At 47.5% G+C, this 25,173-nt stretch overlaps 1 protein-coding gene across 1 annotated transcript in view; it reads right to left on the bottom strand.

Annotated features, from left to right (window-relative positions):
• The window catches only part of USE1 (unconventional SNARE in the ER 1), a 250,328-nt gene that overhangs the window by 33,109 nt on the left and 192,046 nt on the right, over positions 1–25,173 (bottom strand). Inside the window, exon 5 of the mRNA XM_063914391.1 lies at positions 3,995–4,013. Within this exon, the coding sequence (XP_063770461.1) occupies positions 3,995–4,013 (19 nt within the window). The remainder of the gene's footprint in view (positions 1–3,994; positions 4,014–25,173) is intronic.

Here is a 25,173-nt window from a genome sequence, read left to right as displayed (position 1 = left end):
AATTTGGAGACTTTCACAAATTTGTTCAAAGACTTGAGGTTGAGAATGGGCCGAAAGGATCCATTCGGTTTCGGGACTAGGAACAGCGTTGAATAGTACCCCCCTGCCTCTCTGAGCCAGGGGCACCGGCACTACCACTCCCGTGTCCAGGAGGGATTGTACCACCAGGTGGAGAGTCTTTGCTTTTACCGGATCCGAAGGGACATTTGTTGAGAAAAACTGTCAAGGGGGACGTTTCTTGAAAGAGATGGCGTATCCGTGAGTGACTACTTTCCTTACCCAGGCGTCCGAAGTGGTCTGTAACCAAACCTGAGCAAACCGTAGGAGTCGGCCTCCGACCCTGGGATCCCCCAGAGGGAGGCCCGTCATGCAGCAGGCTTGTCTGTTTTGGGTAAGTCCTGTATAAATTTATATAATGTGATCGTATTAGGAATGTTAGGGACCCATGTGATGAAGTCACCTGGCCGCGGTACATGGGACCGCATATTTGCGCAAATGTGTGCTAAGAACTTCAATTATACTCCATTTTAATTGAGAGGGTTTATTTAAATTATTTTTACTATCAGTGTTCTTAGTGCTAGGAGTGTGCATCTGCATCTCTCTTCCTCCAGCATAGTATTAGAAGCCTCAGCATGATAGCACCTCTTGAAATCTTTAGTATTAGGGTGTGCAGTCCAGGCCCCCCTTTTCTGTCTGTTTTGGCAGCAGGCTGACGGGCAGCCCAGACACGTTTAGGTTTGGGCTTATTGGATTTGGAAGTGCGAGCCTGTTTTGGGTACGCCTGACCCTTTGCTTTACCTGGAGGCCGAAAGGAATGAAAGGAAGTACTCTTAGCCTTCGGGGATGAAGGAGTAGTTCTAGGCAGACATGCAGTCTTAGCAGACGCTAAGTCAGCGACAATCTTGTTGAGATCTTCCCCAAAAAGAATGTTTCCCTTAAAAGGGATCACCTCCAAGGTCTTTTTCGAGTCCAGATCTACCGACCAGGACAGCAACCAGAGGATCCGGCGAGCCAGAATAGACACAGTAGATGCTTTGGCCGCTAGGATACCTGCATCCGATGCCGCCTCTTGAATATAATGAGAGGCTGTCGCAATGTATGAAAGACACTGTCTTGCATTATCAGGAAAATTAGACGGTAATTCCGCTTCAACTTCCTGAGATTTAGCAGCCCAAGAAGCCGCAATAGTAGGCCTATGCACAGCTCCAGCCAGAGTGTAAATGGACTTTAAGCAACCCTCCACACGCTTATCCGTCGGTACCTTCAGAGAGGTGATGGTAGTGACAGGCAGAGCAGATGAAACCACCAGACATGCGACCTGTGAGTCACCGGCGGCGGTGTTTCCCAATTTTTGCTTAACTCTGCAGCGAGGGGATAATGAGCCAGCATCTTCTTAGACAGAGAGAATTTCTTACCTGGATATTCCCAGGAATCCGGACATATGCCAACTAAATGGTCAGAATGTGGTAAAACTAACTTAGTAACCTTCTGACGTTTAAACTTATCTGGTTTCTTAGAGGTAGCTGGGGGTTCTTCATCGTCATCAATTTGAAGAATCAGCCGTATAGCCTCCAAGAGGTCAGGAACATCCACTTGGGTCAGGGATTCCCCATCAGAAGCATCTGCGTCAGTGTCTGAGGGGTCAGTGTATGCGCCATCTTCGTCAGACAGAGTATCTGTAACATGAGTGGACTGTGAGGATGGAAGGGCCTGCTTACAAAAACACTTTGGTCTTAGGCGGCCGAGGGTTAGAATCTTGTTTGAGACTGATTTAATTGCTGTAACTGAGAGGACAGAGCATCTGCCCAAGGTGGATTAACAGCAGTGACAATATGTGGCTGTAATGGCACAGGAGGTCCCATAAGGGGCGCAAGTCTAGTTACCAGCGTAGTTGGTAAATTAGAAAACGTAGCCCACGGTGGGTCAGTAGTTACCCCCATTGCAGGAAACTGACTAGGGGGTACAAAGCCCCCAGCACCTGAACCCTCAGCTGCAATATTTTCCTAGAGACATCCGGGGCATGAGCACTGCCAGACGCAGGGTCTGCCACCGAACCCTCACCCTGATGAGCAGACATTATATGAAAGCGTTACCCTAGGGCGGAATAGTACAATAAAGCAGACAGAATACCTAACAAAAATCCCCCCCGGTTAGTGTGACTACAGGCAGAGAACACACGGAGGATTTAAGAGGTAAATGGTGACTGTAAAACACAGAGAAAATACCAACAAAAGTATATCCTGTGAAAACCACTATATTATATGAAAACCCTGACGCACATAGCCCCCTTCAGGGCACAGAATATAGGGATAGCAGTAGGTGTGAAATACACGGACTGGAAATCACACAGCAGCTATTGGCACACACATACAGTCACATGTACAATGCAGAAATTCTCTCAAATAACAATAAAACTGCACTGGACTAGCAATACTGTAGTAACTGCACTACACAAGTAAAGCTAATTAGGTCTCTAGATATAGCAATGCACAGTAAAGACTGGATGTATATCACAGGGTGTTTGTACTAAATAACCCTGACAAAGTACACTTGTTCTTAACTAACGCTGTCTAAAGACATGTAGAATACCTAAGTGTCCTGTAAATGCACAGCGCTGATGATGCAGGCGGCTTTACAGAGGAGACATTGCCCAGCAGTCCCAGAATCAGCGCAGCTGTGTGTGTAATGGCGCCCAATCACTGACAGGGAGTGAGAGAGAGAAAGAGAGAGAGAGAAGCAGCTCCAGGGTGGGAACATTAGCAGTAAATGGCGCCCTTGGGGCTGGGGGAGGGGCTACAGGTCAGAGCCAGATCCCCTTGCTGGACTTCACCACCGGTACTGCGGGCCTTAAAGAAACGGATTACTGTACAAATCCGACCTGTGCCATTGGTGGTCTAGTGGGGTCCCTGCACGGCCACAGTGTCCACTCCAGCGTGGGGGACCCCCTTACCTCCTCCTTTCAGCGGCCACGCGATCCTGAAGAGCAGCGGTGATGTGTGTGCCCCCTGATGAGGGAACCGGAGCCTCCGCTGTAGTTACCCGGCAACCAGGGCGCGGGAGTGTACAGCGCCGCTGGGAGGTGAGGGAGCCGCAGCATGATGTGTCAGAATGACACATACCACTTTTAAGTGCCTATGCTGCGGCTCTGAAGTCTTCTTTCTTCATTTGAAAGCTCTTTTCAGGGCTGCTTAGCGCAGCCCTCCCTGTTGTCAGCCTGCTAACTGCAGGCACAAATTTAAAACTGAGCTCCTGTGCACGGAGGTGGGGTTATAGAGGAGGCGGTGCTGTGCATCTTGGAAACAGTCAAAGCTTTTAGCCTGTTGGTGCCTCGGATCAAGATCCAATTCTACACCCCAATGTTATTCCCTGTGGAACTCCAGTGTACCCCGCTGCAGAAATCATCTTTCAGGATTCTACTACACCTAAATCTGGTGAGTATATACAGGGTGTATATATCTTAGCTACGTGAAAGCTACCAGATTGCTTAGTCTTAAGCACCCCATACACTACAACGATATGTCTGAGGCTGAAGTCGAGGCGATTTCCCTTGAACTCTCCCGGGAGCTTCCCGGGACTGGTTCCATATGATTCCATACGATTTGGTACATTTTGCATGCGATAAATCTTATGCGATCCCAGCCATGCCTGCGGGAACCGACATATCACGAGTGCAGCACTAACGATCTAGGGGAGCCGATCCAACCCCATGGGAATGCGCATCGGATTGGATACACCTCCAAACTGCCCGATTTCACCCGATATATCGGGCCGAATTTGGATGAAATCAGGCATTATCGTTCTAGTGTATGGGGCCCTTTTGCCAGAACTATTAATTGCTGCAGTCGGGCGCTCTGTATAACCTACAAGCTGGCTGTAATCTAGGAGCACTGCAACACCACAAGCACCATTGTGTTTATGGTCCTTTTCATTGTATTCAAATCTGAAAGTTTTTCAAGAAATCAAATATTAATTAAATTGCAAAGAAACAGCTTACCATAAGGAGATGATGTAGCCTAGACAAAAGAAGAAAAAAAAAAGGTTAGTTGGTCTACACAGCCTTTAAGAATACATAGAACGTGCCTTGTAATAATTTGCTGAAAAGCCTGCAGGGACTACAGTGTCAGGCTGTATGAGTGGAAATCTGAATATGACTAGTACTGTACAAGATAGAACCTGGGGGGATATCCAATTTGCCCTGGTAAAACATTGGGTGCAAAATAATGATATTTTTTTTTTTACAGGCTATCCTAAGGTAAAAAAATGCCCTTTCTCCCGAAAACAACCATGTTCAGTGAAACCTTTGTGTTTTCGTGAGAAACAGCCCCGTTTTCGCTTGAGGCAGGCTACACAAAATCCCTGAGAAGCCATGGCGACCTGCAGTGTCTCATGCCGCTGCAGCAGCAGCAGGCTGGGTTTGCACTGAGGCTGCCGCGACCCGAGAGCCGTCACTCTGTGCCGAGACTCCCGGCAGGGAAGCCGGAGCAGCGCCGCAGCCCCCTCTTCCCCGGCGGCGGTCATGTGACCGGGGAGCCACAGGTCAGCGATGCACCGGGAGCCGTCAGGAGCCAGCACCCGGTGCAGAATCAGGAGCCCTGATAAGCCGCTGCTCGCATCGGCTTATCTGGGCTAATAGGCTATCCCACCCGGCAGGACAATTAACCCCAGTAAAATACAGATGCTAATTGGATATCCCCCTATGGGCTAAAACATACTACCCGGCTTTTGCCGGCCGGGAAAAAGCTGGACGGCTTTTTCCCGTGCCGGCATTGTAATGAACAGTGTGAGGACTAGTGTCCTTACACACTGCACGGCCCCGGCCCGGCTGCCGGGTTGCAGCCGGGTCTCACCACTGGAAGGTCCGGCTGCCGGGCGGACGCCTGGCCGTCTTTGCAGCCAGTAAACCGTGTGTGTGAAGGGGAGCTTTCACACACAACGGTTTTTTCCCAAGCCGTGTCTAATGCTGCGCATGCGCACAGCATCACACACGGCTCAAAGCCGTCCTGTGTGACAGACTCTGCCGGTTTCTCCCGGATGGCAAAAAGACGGACAAAGTTTGTCCGGCTTTTTGCCATCCGGGAGAAACCGGCCAGTGTGTTACAGCCCTATGTCTCTAAACTCACACAAAGTCATTAGGAACTATTTTTACTTACTAAATTATCTTTATATTAAATGCACTGATACATTTACAGAAGTCCCTGCCATAGCTCAGGCCTCATCAATTACTTACAATAGTTTTAGTATAAAAGGTAGCATAGCTTGGTAAAGTCTCACAAGCAAAGTAAGGCATCAACATACTTTTAATCGAATAAGTGAAAGGACCAATCTGTTTCATATAAATATTTGTTTAATGTATTCTTTACTTATAACCAAATAAATAACAATACAGATGGAGAGAGCAACAATATCTCCTAGGAAATAGAACATAAAGTACACATTGAACATCCCTCGGAAAAATCATACAGAACAAATTAACTCCATCTCGTACTAGGCAAAAGAGAGAACATAAGTGGAAAAATATTTTTGGAAAGGGGGAAATTGAGAAGAGGGAAAAGAAGGGAAGGGGAGGGTAAAACTCTCAAGGCAAATATTTTTTGACAGAACTCTGAAATTCCTTATGCAGTATCTCAGTCTTTAATTATCTTCAAGATAAATACAAGTCCTTGCCTATTCTCCAAGGTTGTCTTGTACAGACTTAAGGAACTTATGGACCTTGCTTAGTTATGTGAATAAACAAGCATTTCAATGAGTTTCTATTTCTGCTGCAGTTTTGACCTTGATGATATAAAGGTGCTCCAGTGATTTATGGCTCTGCACAATGCCATCATGTTACACATTGTTTCAAAACAAAAAGCAAAAAATATTTATCATACAGCGCAGGGCCAAGGCAGGAAAATTCCCTGAATTCTTTAAAATGAAACCATTTAAGGAAATACAATCAATCATAAATCTTAAATAATATGGATTTTCAATACAGATAATAAGATTTTAAACCTACCGGTAAATCTTTTTCTCGTAGTCCGTAGAGGATGCTGGGGACTCTGTAAGGACCATGGGGATAGACGGGCTCCGCAGGAGACATGGGCACTTTAAGAAAGACTTTAGGTATAGGTGTGCACTGGCTCCTCCCTCTATGCGACTCCTCCAGACCTCAGTTAGAGAAACTGTGCCCAGAGGAGACGGACAGTACGAGGAAAGGATTATGTTAATCCAAGGGCAAGATTCATACCAGCCACACCAATCACACCGTATAACTTGTGATATACTAACCAGTTAACAGTATGAAAACAACATAACATCAGTCCAAGACCGATGAAAACTATAACATAACCCTTATGTAAGCAAAACTATATACAAGTCTCGCAGAAGTAGTCCGCACTTGGGACGGGCGCCCAGCATCCTCTACGGACTACGAGAAAAAGATTTACCGGTAGGTTTAAAATCTTATTTCCTCTTACGTCCTAGAGGATGCTGGGGACTCCGTAAGGACCATGGGGATAATACCAAAGCTCCCAAACGGGCGGGAGAGTGCGGATGACTCTGCAGCACCGATTGAGCAAACAGGAGGTCCTCCTCAGCCAGGGTATCAAACTTGTAGAACTTTGCAAAGGTGTTTGAACACGACCAAGTAGCAGCTCGGCACAGCTGTAGTGCCGAGACCCCTCAGGCAGCCGCCCAAGAAGAGCCCACCTTCCTTGTGGAATGGGCCTTGACCGATTTTGGTAACGGCAATCCAGCCATGGAATGAGCCTGCTGAATCGTGTTACAGATCCAGCGAGCAATAGTATGCTTTGAAGCAGGGGCGCCAACCTTGTTGGCCGCATATAGGACAAACAGTGATTCTGTTTTCCTGACTCTAGCCGTTCTGGCCACGTAAATTTTCAAAGCCCTGACTACATCAAGGGACTCGGAATCCTCCAAGTCGCGCGTAGCCACAGGTACCACAATAGGTTGGTTCATATGAAAAGATGACACCACCTTAGGCAAGAATTGAGGGCGGGTCCGCAATTCCACTCTATCCATATGGAAAACTAGATAGGGACTTTTATGAGACAAAGCCGCCAATTCCGATACTCGCCTAGCCGAAGCCAAGGCTAACAACATGACCACTTTCCAAGTGAGATATTTCAACTCCACCGTTTTCAGTGGTTCAAACCAGTGTGACTTAAGGAAACTCAACACCATGTTAAGGTCCCAAGGTGCCACCGGAGGTACAAAAGGAGGCTGAATATGCAGCACTCCCTTTACAAAAGTCTGTACTTCTGGGAGAGAAGCCAATTCCTTTTGAAAGAAAATGGATAAGGCCGAAATCTGAACCTTAATGGAGCCTAATTTTAGGCCCAAATTCACTCCAGTTTGTAGGAAGTGAAGGAAACGGCCCAGATGGAATTCTTCCGGAGGAGCATTCCTGGCCTCACACCAAGCAACATATTTTCGCCATATACGGTGATAATGTTTAGCTGTCACGTCCTTCCTAGTCTTTATTAGAGTAGGAATGACCTCATCCGGAATGCCCTTTTCCGCTAGGATCCAGCGTTCAACCGCCATGCCGTCAAACGCAGTCGCGGTAAGTCATGGAACAGACAGGGCCCCTGTTGCAACAGCTCCTGTCGTAGAAGAAGAGGCCATGGATCTTCTGTGAGCATTTCCAGTAGATGCGTATACCAGGTCCTACGTGGCCAATCTGGAACAATGAGAATTGTCTGTACTCCTCTTTTCCTTATTATTCTCAACACCTTTGGGATGAGAGGAAGAGAAGGAAACACATAGACCGACTGGAACACCCACGGTGTCACTAGGGCGTCTACAGCTACCGCCTGAGGGTCTTTTGATCTGGCGCAATACCTCTGCAGCTTTTTGTTGAGGCGGGATGCCATCATGTCTATCTGGAGCAGTCCCCACTGACTTGCAATCTGTGCGAAGACTTCCTGATGAAGTCCCCACTCTCCTGGATGCAGGTCGTGTCTGCTGAGGAAGTCTGCTTCCCAGTTGTCCACTCCCGGAATGAACACTGCTGACAGTGCTCTTACATGATTTTCCGCCCAGCGAAGAATCCTGGTGGCTTCCGCCATTGCCACTCTGCTCCTTGTGCCGCCCTGGCGGTTTACATGAGCCACTGCGGTGATGCTGTCTGACTGGATCAGAACTGGTCGGTCGCGCAGTAAGGTCTCCGCTTTACGTAGGGCGTTGTATATGGCCCTCAGTTCCAGGATGTTGATATGAAGACAAGTCTCTAGACTTGGCCAAAGACCTTGGAAGTTTCTTCCCTGCGTGACTGCTCCCCAACCTCGGAGGCTTGCGTCCGTGGTCACCAGGATCCAGTCCTGCATGCTGAACCTGCGTCCCTCTAGAAGGTGAGCACTCTGAAGCCACCACAGGAGAGATACCCTGGCTCTGGGGGACAGGGTGATCAACCGATGCATTTGTAGATGTGACCCGGACCACTTGTCCAATAGGTCCCATTGGAAAGTCCTCGTATGGAACCTGCCGAAGGGAATGGCTTTGTATGATGCCACCATCTTTCCCAGGACTCGAGTGCAGTGGTGCACTGACACCTGTTTTGGCTTCAATAAGTTCCTGACCAGAGTCATGAGTTTCTGAGCTTTTTCTATCGGAAGATATCCTTTTTCTGGTCTGTATTCAGAATCAAGCCCAAGAAAGTCAGACGAGTCGTAGGAACCAACTGCGACTTCGGGATATTGAGAATCCAGCCATGTTGCTGTAACACCTTCAGTGAAAGTGACACACTGTTCAGTAACTGCTCTCTTGATCTCGCTTTTATGAGGAAATCGTCCAAGTACAGGATAATTGTGACACCTTGCTTGCGCAGGAGCACCATCATTTCCGCCATTACCTTGGTGAAAATCCTCGGGGCCGTGGAAAGCCCAAACGGCAACGTCTGAAATTGGTAATGACAATCCTGTACCGCAAATCTCAGGTACGCCTGATGAGGTGGATAAATGGGAACATGAAGGTATGCATCCTTTATGTCCAGAGATACCATAAAATCCCCCCCTTCCAGGCTGGCGATGACCGCTCTGAGCGATTCCATCTTGAACTTGAAGCTCTTCAAGTATAGGTTCAGGGATTTTAAACTTAAAATGGGTCTGACCGAACCGTCCGGTTTCGGGACCACAAATAGGGTTGAGTAATATCCCCTCCCTTGTTGAAGCAGGGGAACCTTGACCACCACCTGTTGAAGATACAATTTGTGAATTGCATTTAACACTATCTCCCTTTCCAGGGGAGAAGCTGGTAGGGCCGATCTGAAAAACCGGCGAGGAGGCACCTCTTCGAATTCCAGCTTGTAACCCTGGGAAACAATTTCTATTGCCCAGGGATCCACCTGTGAGTGAACCCAGATGTGGCTGAAAACTCGAAGACGTGCCCCCACTGGGGCGGACTCCTGTAGCGGAGCCCCAGCGTCATGCGGTGGATTTTGTAGAGGCCGGGGAGGACTTCTGTTCCTGGGAACTGGCTGTGTTGTGCAGCTTTTTTCCTCTGCCCTTACCTCTGGCAAGAAAGGACGCACCTCGTACTTTCTTGTTTCTTTGTGATCGAAAGGACTGCATTTGATAATGTGGCGCTTTCTTAGGCTGTGAGGGAATATAAGGTAGAAAATTTGATTTACCAGCTGTAGCTGTGGAGACCAGGTCCGAGAGACCTTCCCCAAACAATTCCTCACCCTTGTAAGGTAAAACCTCCATATGCCTCTTTGAGTCGGCATCACCTGTCCATTGCCGGGTCCATAGGACTCGTCTAGCAGAAATGGACATCGCGTTGATTCTAGAACCCAGTAGACTAATGTCTCTTTGAGCATATCTCATATATAAGACCGCATCTTTTATATGCCCCAGGGTCAATAAAATGGTATCCTTATCTAGGGTCTCAATATCCACTGATAAGGTATCTGTCCATGCTGCTACCGCGCTACAAACCCAGGCCGACGCAATCGCCGGTCTGAGTAAGATACCAGAATGTGTGTAAATGGACTTCAAGATAACCACCTGCTTGCGGTCAGCAGGGTCCCTGAGGGTAGCCGTATCTTGGGATGGCAGCGCTACCTATTTGGATAAGCGTGTTAATGTCTTATCCACCTTAGGGGAGGATTCCCACCGTATCCTGTCCGTTAGCGGGAAAGGATACGCCATAAGAATCCTTTTGGGAATCTGCAGTTTTTTGTCTGGAGATTCCCAAGCTTTTTACATAATTCATTCAACTCATGTGAGGGGGGAAAGGTTACCTCAGGTTTCTTCCCCTTATACATGTGTACCCTCGTGTCAGGGACAGGTGGTTCCTCTGTGATATGCAAAACATCTTTTATTGCAATGATCATATATCGAATACAGTTAGCCACTTTTGGCTGTAATTTTGCATCATCGTAGTCGACACTGGAGTCAGAATCCGTGTCGGTATCTGTGTCTACAATTTGGGATAGTGGGCGCTTTTGAGACCCCGAAGGTCCCTGCGACATAGGGACAGACATGGGTTGACTCCCTGGCTGTTCCCTAGCTTCAGCTTTGTCTAATCTTTTGTGCAATAAATTTACATTAGCACTTAAAACCTTCCACATATCCATCCAGTCAGGTGTCGGCGTTGTCGACGGAGACACCACACTCATTCTCTCCTCCTCCTCCCCCTGAAAGCCTTCTACCTCAGACATGTCGACACACGCGTACCGACACACCACACACTCAGGGAATCCTCTTATCTGAAGACAGTTCCCCCACAAGGCCCTTTGGAGAGACAGAGAGAGAGTATGCCAGCACACACCCAGCGCTATATGACCCAGGAAAAAAAACGATATAAATATATGTTTACCCAGTAGCGCTGTTTGTACATGTATAAATGTGCCAAATTATGTGCTCCCCCCCTTCTTCAAAACCCTCTTTCACCGTGGTTAAGCAGGGGAGAGTCCGGGGAGCTTCCTCTCAGCGCTGTGCTGTGGAGAAAATGGCGCTGGTGAGTGCTGAGAAGCCCCGCCCCCTCGGCGGCGGGCTTCTGTCCCGCTCAAATATACTGAAACTGGCGGGGGCTCATTATATATACAGTGCCCAACTGTATATATGTCTATTTTTGACAAAAAGAGTTTTTTTTTTTTTTTTAATAAAGTAATTTTTATTCAATAGAATGGAGATTAAGTTACAGAAATTGCACATCAACGGCATATCACATATATCAAACAAATCAGATCCTCATTTATGAGATAAGTTTACAGCAGTGGAGTATCAGGCTGTGTCCATGAGGAAATGAGCAAAGACATACAATTGTTCGGACCATTTGGACCTGCAAGATCTGCAACTAATATATAAATCCCCATTAACCTTTTTGATTTTCGCCCTTAAACTAACCAAGAAAGAAAACCTTGCCAGCAGCTACAATAGCTTCAAGTCACAACCAGTGTACACACGCATATGAAATTGTGGTAGACCTGTGTATTTGAACTTGTTATCCAAATCCCTGAATCATAAGACATACCCCCGATGAAGTCTTAGAGTAAGACGAAACGCGTCGGGTTATTTGTTCATAAACATCAAATCTCCGAATTGTCAAAGGAGAAGGAGGAATCTATCAAAGTTATTTCAACTGGTCCTCTGTACTATATGGTGTTATCTGCAAGAAGAGATACTATACCGTTTTGTATCATTGCTTTTATGTTGTAATAAATTTTACATGGAACATGTTAAATGTGGTTTTATGCTCACAAATTAGGAGTAAATATCTTAGGGAGACTGCTGTTTTCCCCCGTTGAATATTGGGTGGAAAAACAACCCAAGTGCGCCCATTCCTCTATTGGCACATATTTGTATCTTTTTAGTCCCTCCTAACAAGGGACTTAGTGGAATTTGGCAGCCTTAACCCAATCCTTTCTCACTTTCTGTTTAATAGCGCAAAAGGGAGAGTATCTGTTTTGTATATATATATATATATATATATATATCTTTCCTTGAATATTGTATCGTTAACTAGGGTCTTGAGCGCAGAAACTAAAGGGCCACTAGGGGCCATCCAGAGCCTTGCAATGCAAACCTTAGCCAAGGCACATACATTGCGAGCATATAGACCCACCGGAGTAGACAGAGAAGTAGAGCATCCCATCCCCAAAATACAGAATTGTGGGGTAAGCAGTCCGCCAGTCACTCCCGTACTCTCCAGAATCGACCTGACCCCCGACCAGAACACCCGCAGCCTCGGGCAGTCCCACACTAGATGCCAAAATGTTCCCATCTCCACCCCGCACTTAGGGCAGAGGCTAGATCCGCCAGTCCCAAAAGTGGCCAGCCTAGCTGGAGTCATATATGTTCTATGTAGAATGAAGAATTGAATTTGTTGATACCTGAGAGACTTGGTAACTGTAGCAGGATATTCCAGAGCAAGGGCCCAGTCCTCCTCAGTTATTAGACCTATATCCTCCTCCCATTTTCCACGGAGACGTGTCAGAGGGTCCGTATGGAGTTTGGTAAGAAGATATCCATACGCAAGGGAGACCATCTTAGCTCGACCCAATGTATCCACAAAGGTCTTGATGGGAAATGGGAGGATTCGTGGGGGGGACTCAGCAAATTGGGACTGGAGGGCATGACGAAGTTGAAGGTATCTGAAAAAGTAGGAGTTGGGTAAATCAAACTCATCTTTCAGTAGCTGAAAGGATTTGAGTACACTATCTAGGTAAAGTTGGGAAATAGAAACCACAGATCTAGGGGCCCATACCTCCCGTCCCTCAAGCGCATGCAATTCAGGAAGCCAGTCAGAGTACCAAAGGGGGGTATCTGGGTCCAGGTCGTCGTACCCCAAGAGGTCTCTCAGGGCCCGCCATATCTTTAAGGCCTGGAAAATAATAGGGGGAAGAAACCGAGCTATGCTCCCACTCAGCAGCACCTGCATAGGAGAGAGGTGAGGAAAATAGCAGCGAATAAACTCACAATGTAAAGAATCAGCGCCAGAATCCTGCACCCATACACTAATATGAGTCAGCTGAGCAGCGTAGTAATATATCTGAAAATTAGGCATAGCCAGGCCGCCATCAGAGCGCTGCCTGGTGAGGGTATTTAACTGTATCCTAGGTCGTTTGTTAGCCCATATCAGTGAGGATAAAACGCTATTCAATTTCCTAAAGAATAATGGATAGATATATACAGGGGACTGGAGAATAATATATAAAAGTTTGGGCAGTATGATCATTTTAATGAGATTAACCCTGCCAGACACCGTCAGTGGAAGCCTACACCAAGTTTTGGATTTGCACATGACCCGCTGCATGGTCGGGTCCAGGTTCAGAGGGATAAAATCAGAAGGGTCGTTCGTTATTTGGATTCCGAGGTATTTAAATTGTATTGTCCAACATAATGGCAGGGAGATTTTGGGAACAGTAGGAGGGGGGCCTATGACTGGCATAATGTATGATTTAGACCAGTTGATTCGAAGACCCGAATGAGCACCAAAGCTCTCAATCACACGCAGCAGAATGGGCATTGGTGTAATCTTGCAAAAACAACAACATGTCGTCGGCGTAGAGAGCTATTCTATCCTCACGTGAGCCCGTACAGATTCCCATAATATCTGGGTGCGATCTTACCAAACAGGCCAAGGGCTCGATGGCCAAGGCAAACAGTGTGGGGGATAGGGGGCAGCCCTGCCTAGTACCACGGGACAATTGAAAGGAGGGGGATACATAGCCATTCACCAAGATCCTGGCACTCGGATGTTGATACGGTAATTTAGTCCATCTGATAAAGTTGGGCCCAAAGCCCATACAAGCCATCACCTCCCATAAATAAGCCCATTCAATGCTGTCAAAGGCCTTGGCCGCGTCCAGCGAGACCACAGCTGAGTCAGAAGGGGAGTCATGTGGGAGTTGTAAAATGGTATATAGTCTACGTAGGTTAATAGACGTGGACTTCCCTGGCATGAAGCCAGTCTGGTCCGGGTGAATGAGGGAGGTGATCACTGTGTTAAGCCGTACTGCCAATATCTTTGCCAGGATCTTAGCATCGGTGGGAATCAGAGATATCGGCCTATAGGAGTCTGGAGACCTAGGGTCCCTACCGGGCTTTGGATTCACTATTATAACTGCCTCTGACATAGAGGGGGGAAGTTCGTTATTGGCAAATATATCTAAGTATAAGGCATGGAGCCTGGGCCTGAAAAAATCAATATGAGTTTTGTATACTTCGGAGGGAATTCCGTCACACCCCGGAGCCTTGCCATTAGGGGACACACCAATAGCCGCAGTCACCTCCGCGAGCGTCAGAGGCGCCTCCAGTACCTCACGGGCCTCAGAGGAGAGTGCAGGCAGCGGAATACCCCCCAGGTAATATGAGAGATCTAGAGTAGAGCATGTCAACTGTGAGCTATAAACCTCAGAGTAATAAGATCGGAATAACTGCGCAATGTCCGGCGTGGTGTCAACAAAGGAGCCATCACTGTCGGACATTTGGGTGATCGTAGTCCCAGGACGATCATGATGTATGAGACGGGCCAGGAGGCAACCCGTCCTATCAGCCTGCATATAAATATTAGTAGCCCTAAAGAGGAGGGACCGTGAGTTTTTATCAGACAGGTGGGCCAACCAAGCCGACTGAGCCACCAGCCAGCGTGCCTTTGTCGTGGGGGTACCATCCAACAAATATTGGGACTCCAGATCCCTGGCGTCACTTTCAAGGGCCTGTTCCCTCTCCCTAGAGGATATTTTATGAGCTGCTATGCGTCCAATATATGAACCCCTCAAAAACGCCTTAAATGAATCCCAAACCATCGTCCCCAGGGCAGACCCTGTATTGTCGTTAAAGTAACCCCCCCACTGAGTCTCCAGGTCACTGCAGTCACCCAGCTGAGTCAGCCAAGAAGGGTGCAGCTTCCAATAAGAGTGCCCCCTCTGACTTTCCACAGCAAGAGTCATCAACAGAGGGGAGTGGTCAGAGACCCCTCGGGCCTCGTAGTGGACGTCAATGATCACAGGGACGAGGGCGGGGGACACCAGTATCAGGTCAATTCTGGAAAAGGAGCCATATGTGCTGGAGAAACAGGAGAACTGACGGGCCGCAGGGTGACGAAGCCTCCACACATCTACCCACTGCAAACTATCCAAGAAATCAGCAAACTTGGTAGAACCACTACCCACCACCATTCGGGGAATGCCATCTATCCAAAGATAAATCTAGTATATTATTAAAATCGCCTAGACATATCACCGGGGTGGCAGGAGAGGGAGCAATAAAAGAGGCAGCTTGCTTCAACACAGCATATAAAAAAGGAGGGGGGACATACACCGCTAAAATGTAATAGGGCTGGGAACTCAGTTTGCATTCCAGGAATACAAATCTTCCATACGGGTCAGTTTTGATCGATATTAACTCAAATTGCACCGATTTTTTAATCAGAACCGAGACACCCCTGGAGAAGGAGGAATGAGAGGCATGGTAAGCCCATCCCACCCAGGCCCGTCGTAAAGATAACAACCTATTTCCCTCTAAGTGGGCCTCGCTGAGGCATGCAATATCCGGGTCATATTTCCTAATCATATTTAGAACCAAAGAGCGTTTGATTTTGTTATTCAAACCTCGGACATTCCATGCCAGAAATTTCAGGTTAATCATGACCCCAGGTAAACTCTATGTGCCACACGGATAGACATCTCCCAAAATATATCTGAGAATCAGCACTATTAGCAACAGCAACATATATCCTATACAAGCCCTGCGTTGTAAGCCATAGCATCTGGTATATTAAACATCCTTGCTTCAGAAAATACATAGATATGAAAAATAACAAACTAAAGAAAGAAAACCGAAAACAGCAAGAGGAGCCGCAACTAGTAGCTCCCCAACCATCCTTCCCCTCCCCGTACACCACCCCGAACACCGGCATACTTATATCCCAAACAACCAACCCCAACTACCAAATGCTAAGTAGGCCTAGATTCTCAGCTAAACCTCTTTAACCAGTACTACTTGAACATGAAAAGTCTTGAGCCACCAATGCAAAGGGGGGGGGGGGGGGGGCTCCCCGAACTATGGTCGTCCCCTCCGGTAGTCAAGATCCCAGCATCTTCAACGCAGGGAGTCAGTCCGGAGCCAGCTGATGAGCACCCGGCGCAAATCTGTCCAGCCATTGGGCCGCCTCTCTAGGAGAATTAAAAAACTTGGTCTCCCCATCCACCACAACACGGAGCCGAGAGGGAAACAGCATGGAGTATGAGAGGTTGAGGTCCCGCAGACGTCGTTTAATAGGCATAAACTGGGCTCGGTCCTTCTGGACGTCTGCGGCAAAGTCCGGGAAGGCCGACACCCTGACTCCATTACGGACCAACGGGCCCTTCGTACGACCCAGGCGGAGAACCGAGTCACGATCCTTATAATGCAGGAATATGGCGATGAAGGTGCGAGGAGGGGCACCAAGAGGTAGCAGCCGAGATGGTATCCTATGTGCACGCTCCACCGTGAATTGGGCCGTAAAGGACTCAGCGCTATACATCTCTTTAAGCCAAGATTCACAGAAAAAGGTTTATATCCTGCCCAGGGCGCCCGCCCTGCACCCTTACAGTGACTGCCGTGTGTGAGATGTATGGGAGCAATGGCGCACAGCTTCACCGCTGTGCGTTACCTCAGTGAAGATCATGAAGTCTTCTGCCACCTTTGAAGTCTTCTTTTCTTCTCATACTCATCCGGCTTCTATCTTCCGGCTCTGTGAGGAGGACGGCGGCGCGGCTCTGGGACGGACGGCGAGGGTGAGACTTGCGTACCGATCCCTCTGGAGCTAATGGTGTCCAGTAGCCTTAGAAGCAGAGCCTTGAAACTCACAGAAGTAGGTCTGCTTCTCTCCCCTCAGTCCCTCGATGCAGGGAGTCTGTTGCCAGCTGGCTCCCTGAAAATAAAAAACCTAACAAAATACTTTCTGACAGGAAACTCAGGAGAGCTCCCTGTAATGCACCCAGTCTCCTCTGGACACAGTAGTAAACTGAGGTCTGGAGGAGGGGAATAGAGGGAGGAGCCAGTGCACAACCATACCTAAAGTCTTTCTTAAAGTGCCCATGTCTCCTGCGGAGCCCGTCTATCCCCATGGTCCTTACGGAGTCCCCAGCATCCTCTAGGACGTAAGAGAAATTATGGCTGAATATCCAGACACCACATTTACCATGTCACTGCTGTGTACAATGCAGATCCTTAGTTTATTTTAATTGGTCCCTTCTTTGCTGAAATATCTATAAACTCTCAGTGTGTTTAACAATTGGACTTTCTTACTTTCACTCTATGGTACTATATTAAGGATCACACCCCCTTTTTATCCATACTAGCCCCTCACTACTCTACTCCCCTTTCATAGGCTTCGCTTTCTTCACTACTTAATTGTAATGTAATCTACACACAAACATGTAAACAATGTTTTATTTCTGGCAACTAGTGATAGATTTACCTACAGAGTGCACATTCTGGGTCTTATTCTGAGTAATACTTAATGCGTTTGCAATTCTGGACCGCCTACAGGTTTTTAAGTCCTATGTGACTAACCGCCTGTATTCTGAGTTGTACATATGTATGTGATCGCACCAAAGCCCTCCAATCAAGGGAGCAGTGATCATCATTAGTAATGGCAATTACACCTACCCCACGCTCGGTGCAGAAGAAGCAAACTGATCACACACATAACTCAGAAGAGGTTGCAGCTCTGGCTACGCACCCACAACATGTTTGTTTTTAAGTGTCAACTCACTGTTGCTGTCCAACCAGTAATGAGCATTCAGGCATTGGTGAGAAACGACAGACACTTCTCTGGAATTCCCTACCTCTCCCCCTCAGACTGTCCACCTCTCTACAAAACTTCAAACGGGCTCTCAAGACCCACTTCTTCACCAAACCCAGCCAAATCTCATCCTAACCCTCTGTTCCATGCTCTCTATGTACCCCATCTGTCACACCCCTGCCTGTCTACCCCTCCCCTTTAGAATGTAAGCTCTCACGAGCAGGGCCCTCTTCCCTCGTGCTTATCCTTTCTTACTTTAATAATCTTCAACTGCACCAAATCCACAGTCTTCTGCCACCTGATACTTATTCCAGTGTCATCTGCTGATGTAACTATGTTTATTTACCCTGTACTTGTCCTATATTGTCTTCAACTGTAAGTTTCTGTTTTCTTGTTTGATTATTTGTTTATGTACTCTGTAATTGGGCGCTGCGGAACCCTTGTGGCGCCATATAAATAAAGGATAATAATAATAATAATAATAATAATAATATATGTGTCCTCATAACTATTGCTACAGTCGCGCCAAACATCCCTTCTCAGCGTACCAAATATGTCTTTTTTTCGCTCAAATGTACATCATAATCACAATGTGATGTGACAAAACTGCTTCACAAGACTGCACTGATTAATATGATATGCGACACTTGTACATCTGTGTGCAACTGAGTCTGAATCAGTGTATGAAGTTCTACGGTGTGGCAGCTGCGGCTTTTTTCCTGCCACGTTCCACTGTGCTTTGTATACACACTCCGTTGCACACATATATACAAGTGCATGATATAGCAAATTAATCAGCAGTCTCGCCACACAATGCCTAAAATGCATTTTAGGGCGGAATTGACATCTGGCACTAGCAGAGTTACACGGGGCCTGGTGGCTCATTCGTACCAGGCGTCTCATGCCTCATTGCGTATTGAGGCTAGGTGTGTAAGTACACCTCTGTACACTCTATTCAAAATGTCTCCTATAAAGCAGACCATTTGCAAAAGTTGCATTACATCTTCTGACTTCACCAAATATACTTCTATATACCATTTATACTGAAATGCCCTAAACACTGGTCAATATACTTCCAATCTCTCCTCTCCACTCAAGGCTTCCAAACTCCTCTTTAATTACGTTACATTTCTACTCAACCCTCCACCAATCTCTTTTACCACCATCATTACCCAATGTCTATCTTCCTTATTCAAGATATAAAAAAAACACTACAATACACTTTTTGTGCCCCAAGTAGAGAGCCAGAGAATAACTTCTTCTACTTAAAAGATGCTTATATTGTACAGAGCATGTTATATAAAATAGTTATACAAATAAGTTGTTCCTTCTTTTTTTTTTTTTGCATTTCTTATATGGAGATAAATATAGTACTCTAAGCCTGTATTTTAGACTGTAATTATGTGAGTAATTATAATGTACTAGTGGACTATTTCAGTCTGGCTTTTGTTCCCAATGCTCCACAATGACTGCACTGATTATGGTGGTCAGTGAACCACTGCTAAACCTAAAGGCCACTATTTGCCTTCATTTTTCACTGACTCTCTGCTGCATTTGAAATACTAACCACTCACTTCTTATAAATACCCTGAACTCAGAGCCGGCCCTAACCAATATGATGCCCTAGGCAAGAATTTGGCTGGTGCCCCCTAGCACCGCCGCTAGTTCTGCAGGAGATGCCTGGCATGAGTCAGCTGGCAGCTCTGCTAATGTCGGGTGCCTTTTGTTTATGAAAATGCATCTTATTTGCATTACTATGTGTCTAGGATGCACAAGCAGCTTCTGCTGATTAAAATGATATGCAGCATGCCTATATTCTGTGTGCTACTGTGGCTGTATCTGCATACGAAATGCTACATTACAGTGATTTCCAGGAATACACTGCAATGTAGCATTTCGTATGCAGATACAGCCGCAGTCACACACAGAATATAGGCATGCCGCATATCATTTTAATCAGCAGAAGCTGCAGGTGCCCCTAAGCATACCAAATGCCCTAGGCATTTGCCTAGTTTGCCTATGCCTAAGGCCGTCTCTGCCTGAACTCCCTAGGTCATCTAGACACTGTCCTATATTAGGGAGAGATTAAATAAGCAGCAAGGTTCCACTGGAAGCTACTGTGTTGGTTATCTTGCAGGAAAACCTTGCTTGTTTTTGCTTGCACCCCATAGAGGAGCAAGATATAATCGTTAAGGTAGACTTGCCGTTGATAATGCTATTTCTCCTAAGTCCACAGGATAACATTGGGATATGAGGTAGCGACAGCGGATTGGCACCAAACGATCAAAGCTTTCGGCCTCCCAGCATGCAACGGGGCTGATCCTATATCCCCGCCTCCTGGCTCAGGCAAATCAATTGTTTTTCCAAAGCTCAAGGAGAAGCATCAGAGAGAGCCCTAATCAGGCGAGTAGAACACACATGCACACCCTTCCGTACAAGAAGGAAGAGGTTAGTGAGTGAAAGGATCCTCAAATCAGGTGCTTCAGGGTGGGATCCCTGTGGACTTAGGAAAAAATTAGATTTTACTTACCGGTAAATCTATTTCTCGTAGTCCGTAGTGGATGCTGGGGACTCCGTAAGGACCATGGGGATAGACGGGCTCCGCAGAAGACATGGGCACTTTAAGAAAGAATTTAGGTTCTGGTGTGCACTGGCTCCTCCCTCTATGCCCCTCCTCCAGATCTCAGTTAGAGAAACTGTGACCAGAAGAGCTGACAGTACAAGGAAAGGATTTTGGCAATCCAGGGCAAGATTCATACCAGCCACACCGTATAACAAGTGAAAACAACCAGTTAATAGTATGACAAACGACAGAGCATCAGGTCAAACCCTGATGCAACCATAACATAGCCCTTATTGAAGCAATAACTATATACAAGCATTGCAGAAGAAGTCCGCACTTGGGACGGGCGCCCAGCATCCACTACGGACTACGAGAAATAGATTTACCGGTAAGTAAAATCTTATTTTCTCTAACGTCCTAGTGGATGCTGGGGACTCCGTAAGGACCATGGGGATTATACCAAAGCTCCCAAACGGGCGGGAGAGTGCGGATGACTCTGCAGCACCGATTGAGCAAACAAGAGGTCCTCCTCAGCCAGGGTATCAAACTTGTAGAACTTTGCAAAAGTGTTTGAACCTGACCAAGTAGCCGCTCGGCAAAGTTGTAATACAGAGACCCCCTCGGGCAGCCGCCCAAGAAGAGCCCACCTTCCTAGTGGAATGGGCCTTAACTGATTTTGGCAGCGGCAATCCAGCCGCAGAATGAGCCTGCTGAATCGTGTTACAGATCCAGCGAGCAATAGTTTGCTTGGAAGCAGGAGCACCTAGCTTGTTGGATGCATACAGGATAAACAACGACTCTGTTTTCCTGACCCTAGCCGTTCTGGCTACATAAACCTTCAAAGCCCTGACCACATCAAGCAACTCGGAATCATCCAAGTCAGCAGTAGCCACAGGCACCACAATAGGTTGGTTTATATGAAAAGATGAAACCACTTTCGGCAGAAATTGTGGACGGGTCCGCAATTCTGCTCTATCCACATGGAAAACCAGATAGGGGCTTTTATGTGACAAAGCCGCCAACTCTGACACACGCCTAGCCGAAGCCAAGGCTAATAGCATGACCACCTTCCATGTGAGATATTTCAACTCCACCGTTTTAAGTGGTTCAAACCAGTGGGATTTCAGGAAACTTAACACCACGTTAAGATCCCAAGGTGCCACTGGAGGCACAAAAGGAGGCTGAATATGCAGCACTACCTTTACAAATGTCTGAACTTCTGGGAGAGAAGCCAACTAACTAATTTTGAAAGAAAATGGATAGGGCCGAAATCTGGACCAATTTTAGGCCCAAATTCACTCCGGACTGTAGGAAGTGAAGGAAACGGCCCAGCTGGAATTCCTCCGTAGGAGCATTCCTGGCCTCACACCAAGCAACATATTTTCGCCATATACGGTGATAATGTTGAGCTGTCACGTCCTTCCTAGCCTTTAATCAGCGTAGGAATGACCTCATCCGGAATGCCTTTCTCTGCTAGGATCCAGCGTTCAACCGCCATGCCGTCAAACGCAGCCGCGGTAAGTCTTGGAACAGACAGGGCCCCTGTTGCAACAAGTCATGTCTTAGAGGAAGAGGCTACGGGTCCTCTGTGAGCATTTCTTGCAGATCTGGATACCAAGTCCTTCGTGGCCAATCTGGAACAATGAGGATTGTTCTCACTCCTCTTTTTCTTATTATCCTCAGCACCTTGGGTATGAGAGGAAGAGGAGGAAATACATAGACAGACTGGAACACCCACGGTGTCACCAGGGCGTCCACAGCTATTTCGCCTGAGGGTCTCTTGACCTGGCACAATACCTCTGTAGCTTTTTGTTGAGGCGGGATGCCATCATGTCCACCTGTGGCAGTTCCCACCGACTTGTAATCTGTGCGAAGAATTCCTGATGAAGTCCCCACTCTCCCGGGTGGAGGTCGTGTCTGCTGAGGAAGTCTGCTTCCCAATTGTCCACTCCCGGGATGAACACTGCTGACAGTGCGCTTACGTGATTCTCCGCACAGCGAAGAATTCTGGTGGCTTCCACCATCGCCACCCTGCTCCTTGTGCCGCCTTGTCGGTTTACATGAGCCACTGCGGTGATGTTGTCTGACTGAACCAGAACCGGTTGGTCGCGAAGCAGGGTCTCCGCTTGACGTAGGGCGTTGTATATGGCCCTTAGTTCCAGGATGTTGATGTGAAGGCAAGTCTCTTGACCACAGACATTGGAAATTTCTTCCCTGTGTGACTGCTCCCCAACCTCGGAGGCTGGCGTCCGTGGTCACCAGGACCCAGTCCTGAATGCCGAATCTGCGGCCCTCGAGAAGGTGAGCGCTCTGCAGCCACCACAGCAGTGACACCCTGGCCCTGGGGGATAGGGTGATTAACTGATGCATCTGAAGATGTGATCCGGACCACTTGTCCAGTAAGTCCCATTGAAAAGTCCTCGCATGGAACCTGCCAAAGGGAATGGCCTCGTATGATGCCACCTGTTTTGGTTTTAATAGGTTCCTGACCAGTGTCATGAGTTCCTGAGCTTTCTCTATCGGGAGATAAACCCTTTTCTGGTCTGTGTCTAGAATCATGCCCAGGAAAGGCAGACGAGTCGTAGGAACCAACTGCGACTTTGGAATATTCAGAATCCAGCCGTGTTGCCGTAACACTTCCAGAGAAAGTGCGACGCTGTTCAGCAACTGCTCTCTTGATCTCGCTTTTATGAGGAGATCGTCCAAGTACGGGATAATGGTGACCCCTTGCTTCCGCAGGAGTACCATCATTTCCGCCATTACCTTGGTAAATATTCTCGGTGCCGTGGAGAGACCAAATGGCAACGTCTGAAATTGGTAATGACAATCCTGTACCACAAATCTGAGGTACGCCTGATGAGGTGGATAAATGGGGACATGAAGGTATGCATCCTTTATGTCCAGAGACACCAGCGATTCCATCTTGAACTTGAACCTTTTCAGGTATATGTTCAGGGATTTTAAATTCAATATGGGTCTGACCGAACCGTCCGGTTTCGGGACTACAAACATGGTCGAATAATAACCCCTTCCCTGTTGAAGGAGGGGAACCTTGACCACCACCTGTTGAAGATACAATTTGTGAATTGCAGTTAACACTATTTCCCTCTCGTGGGGGGAAGCTGGTAGGGCCGATTTGAAATACCGGCGAGGAGGCACCTCTTAGAATTCCAGCTTGTAACCCTGAGACACAATTTCTATCGCCCAGGGATCCACCTGGGAGTGAACCCACTTGTGGCTGAAATTTCGAAGACGTGCCCCCACCGGGCCTAGCTCCGCCTGTGGAGCCGCAGCGTCATGCGGTGGATTTTGTAGAGGCCGGGGAGGACTTCTGTTCCTGGGAACTAGCTGTGTTGTGCAGCTTCTTACCTCTGCCCCTGCCTCTGGCAAGAAAGGACGCACCTCGGACTTTGTTTCTTTGTGATCGAAAGACTGCATTTGATAATACGGTGCTCTCTTAGGCTGTGAGGGAATAAAAGGCAAAAAAATTGACTTTCCAGCTGTAGCTGTGGAGACCAGGTCCGAGAGACCCTCCCCAAACAATTCCTCACCCTTGTAAGGTAAAACCTCCATATGTCTTTTTGAGTCAGCATCACCTGTCCATTGCCGAGTCCACAGGACCCTTCTGGCAGAAATCGACATAGCATTTATTCTAGAATCCAGTAGACTAATGTCTCTCTGAGCATCTCTCATATATAGGACAGCGTCTTTAATATGACCCAGGGTCAACAATACAGTATCCTTGTCTAAGGTATCAATTTCCTCAGATAAGGTATCTGTCCATGCTGCTACTGCACTACACACCCAGGCCGACGCGATAGCCGGCCTCAGTAAGGTACCTGAATGTGTATAAATGGACTTCAGGGTAACCTCCTGTTTGCGATCCGCAGCATCTTTGAGGGTAGCCGTATCCTGTGACGGCAGGGCTACCTTCTTGGATAAGCGTGTTAAAGCTTTGTCCACCCTAGGGGAGGATTCCCAGCGTAACCTGTCCGTTGGCGGGAAAGGATACGCCATAAGAATCCTTTTGGAAATCTGCAGTTTTTTATCTGGAGATTCCCAAGCCTTTTCACATAACTCATTTAGCTCGTGTGAGGGGGAAAAGGTTACCTCCGGCTTCTTTCCTCCATACATATGCACCCTCTTGTCAGGGACTGGGGTTTCCTCTGTGATGTGCAACACATCCTTAATTGCTATAATCATATAACGGATGGATTTAGCCAATTTTGGCTGTAACTTTGCATCATCGTAATCGACACTGGAGTCAGAATCCATGTCGGTATCTGTGCCAACAGTTTGGGATAGTGGGCGCTTCTGAGACCCTGACGGCCTCTGCGACATAGTATCAGGCACGGGTTGGGACCCTGACTGTCCCGAGGCTTCAGCTTTTTCTAACTTTTTATGCAAGGAATTAACATTATCATTTAAAACCTTCCACATAACCATCCAATCAGGTGTCGGCGCCGTCGGCGGAGACACCACATTCATTTGTTCCCGCTCTGCTTCCACATAGCCTTCCTCATCAGACATGTCGACACAAGCGTACCAACACCCACACACACAGGGAATGCCCTCTCTGAAGACAGTTCCCCCACAAGGCCCTTTGGAGAGACAGAGAGAGAGTATGCCAGCACACACCCCAGCGCTATAAACCCAGGAATAACACAGTAACTTAATGTTAACCCAGTAGCTGCTGTTATATTGCTTTTTTGCGCCTAATTATGTGCTCCCCCTCTCTTTTTACCCTCTTCTACCGTGTATCTGCAGGGGAGAGCCTGGGGAGCCTCCTCTCAGCGGAGCTGTGGAGAAAAAAAATGGCGCTGGTGAGTGCTGAGGAAGAAGCCCCGCCCCCTCGGCGGCGGGCTTCTGTCCCG

This window comes from Pseudophryne corroboree, chromosome 1 (assembly GCF_028390025.1).
Source record: "Pseudophryne corroboree isolate aPseCor3 chromosome 1, aPseCor3.hap2, whole genome shotgun sequence".
NCBI lineage: Eukaryota > Metazoa > Chordata > Amphibia > Anura > Myobatrachidae > Pseudophryne > Pseudophryne corroboree.
This window is presented reverse-complemented; position numbering and strand designations above follow the sequence as displayed.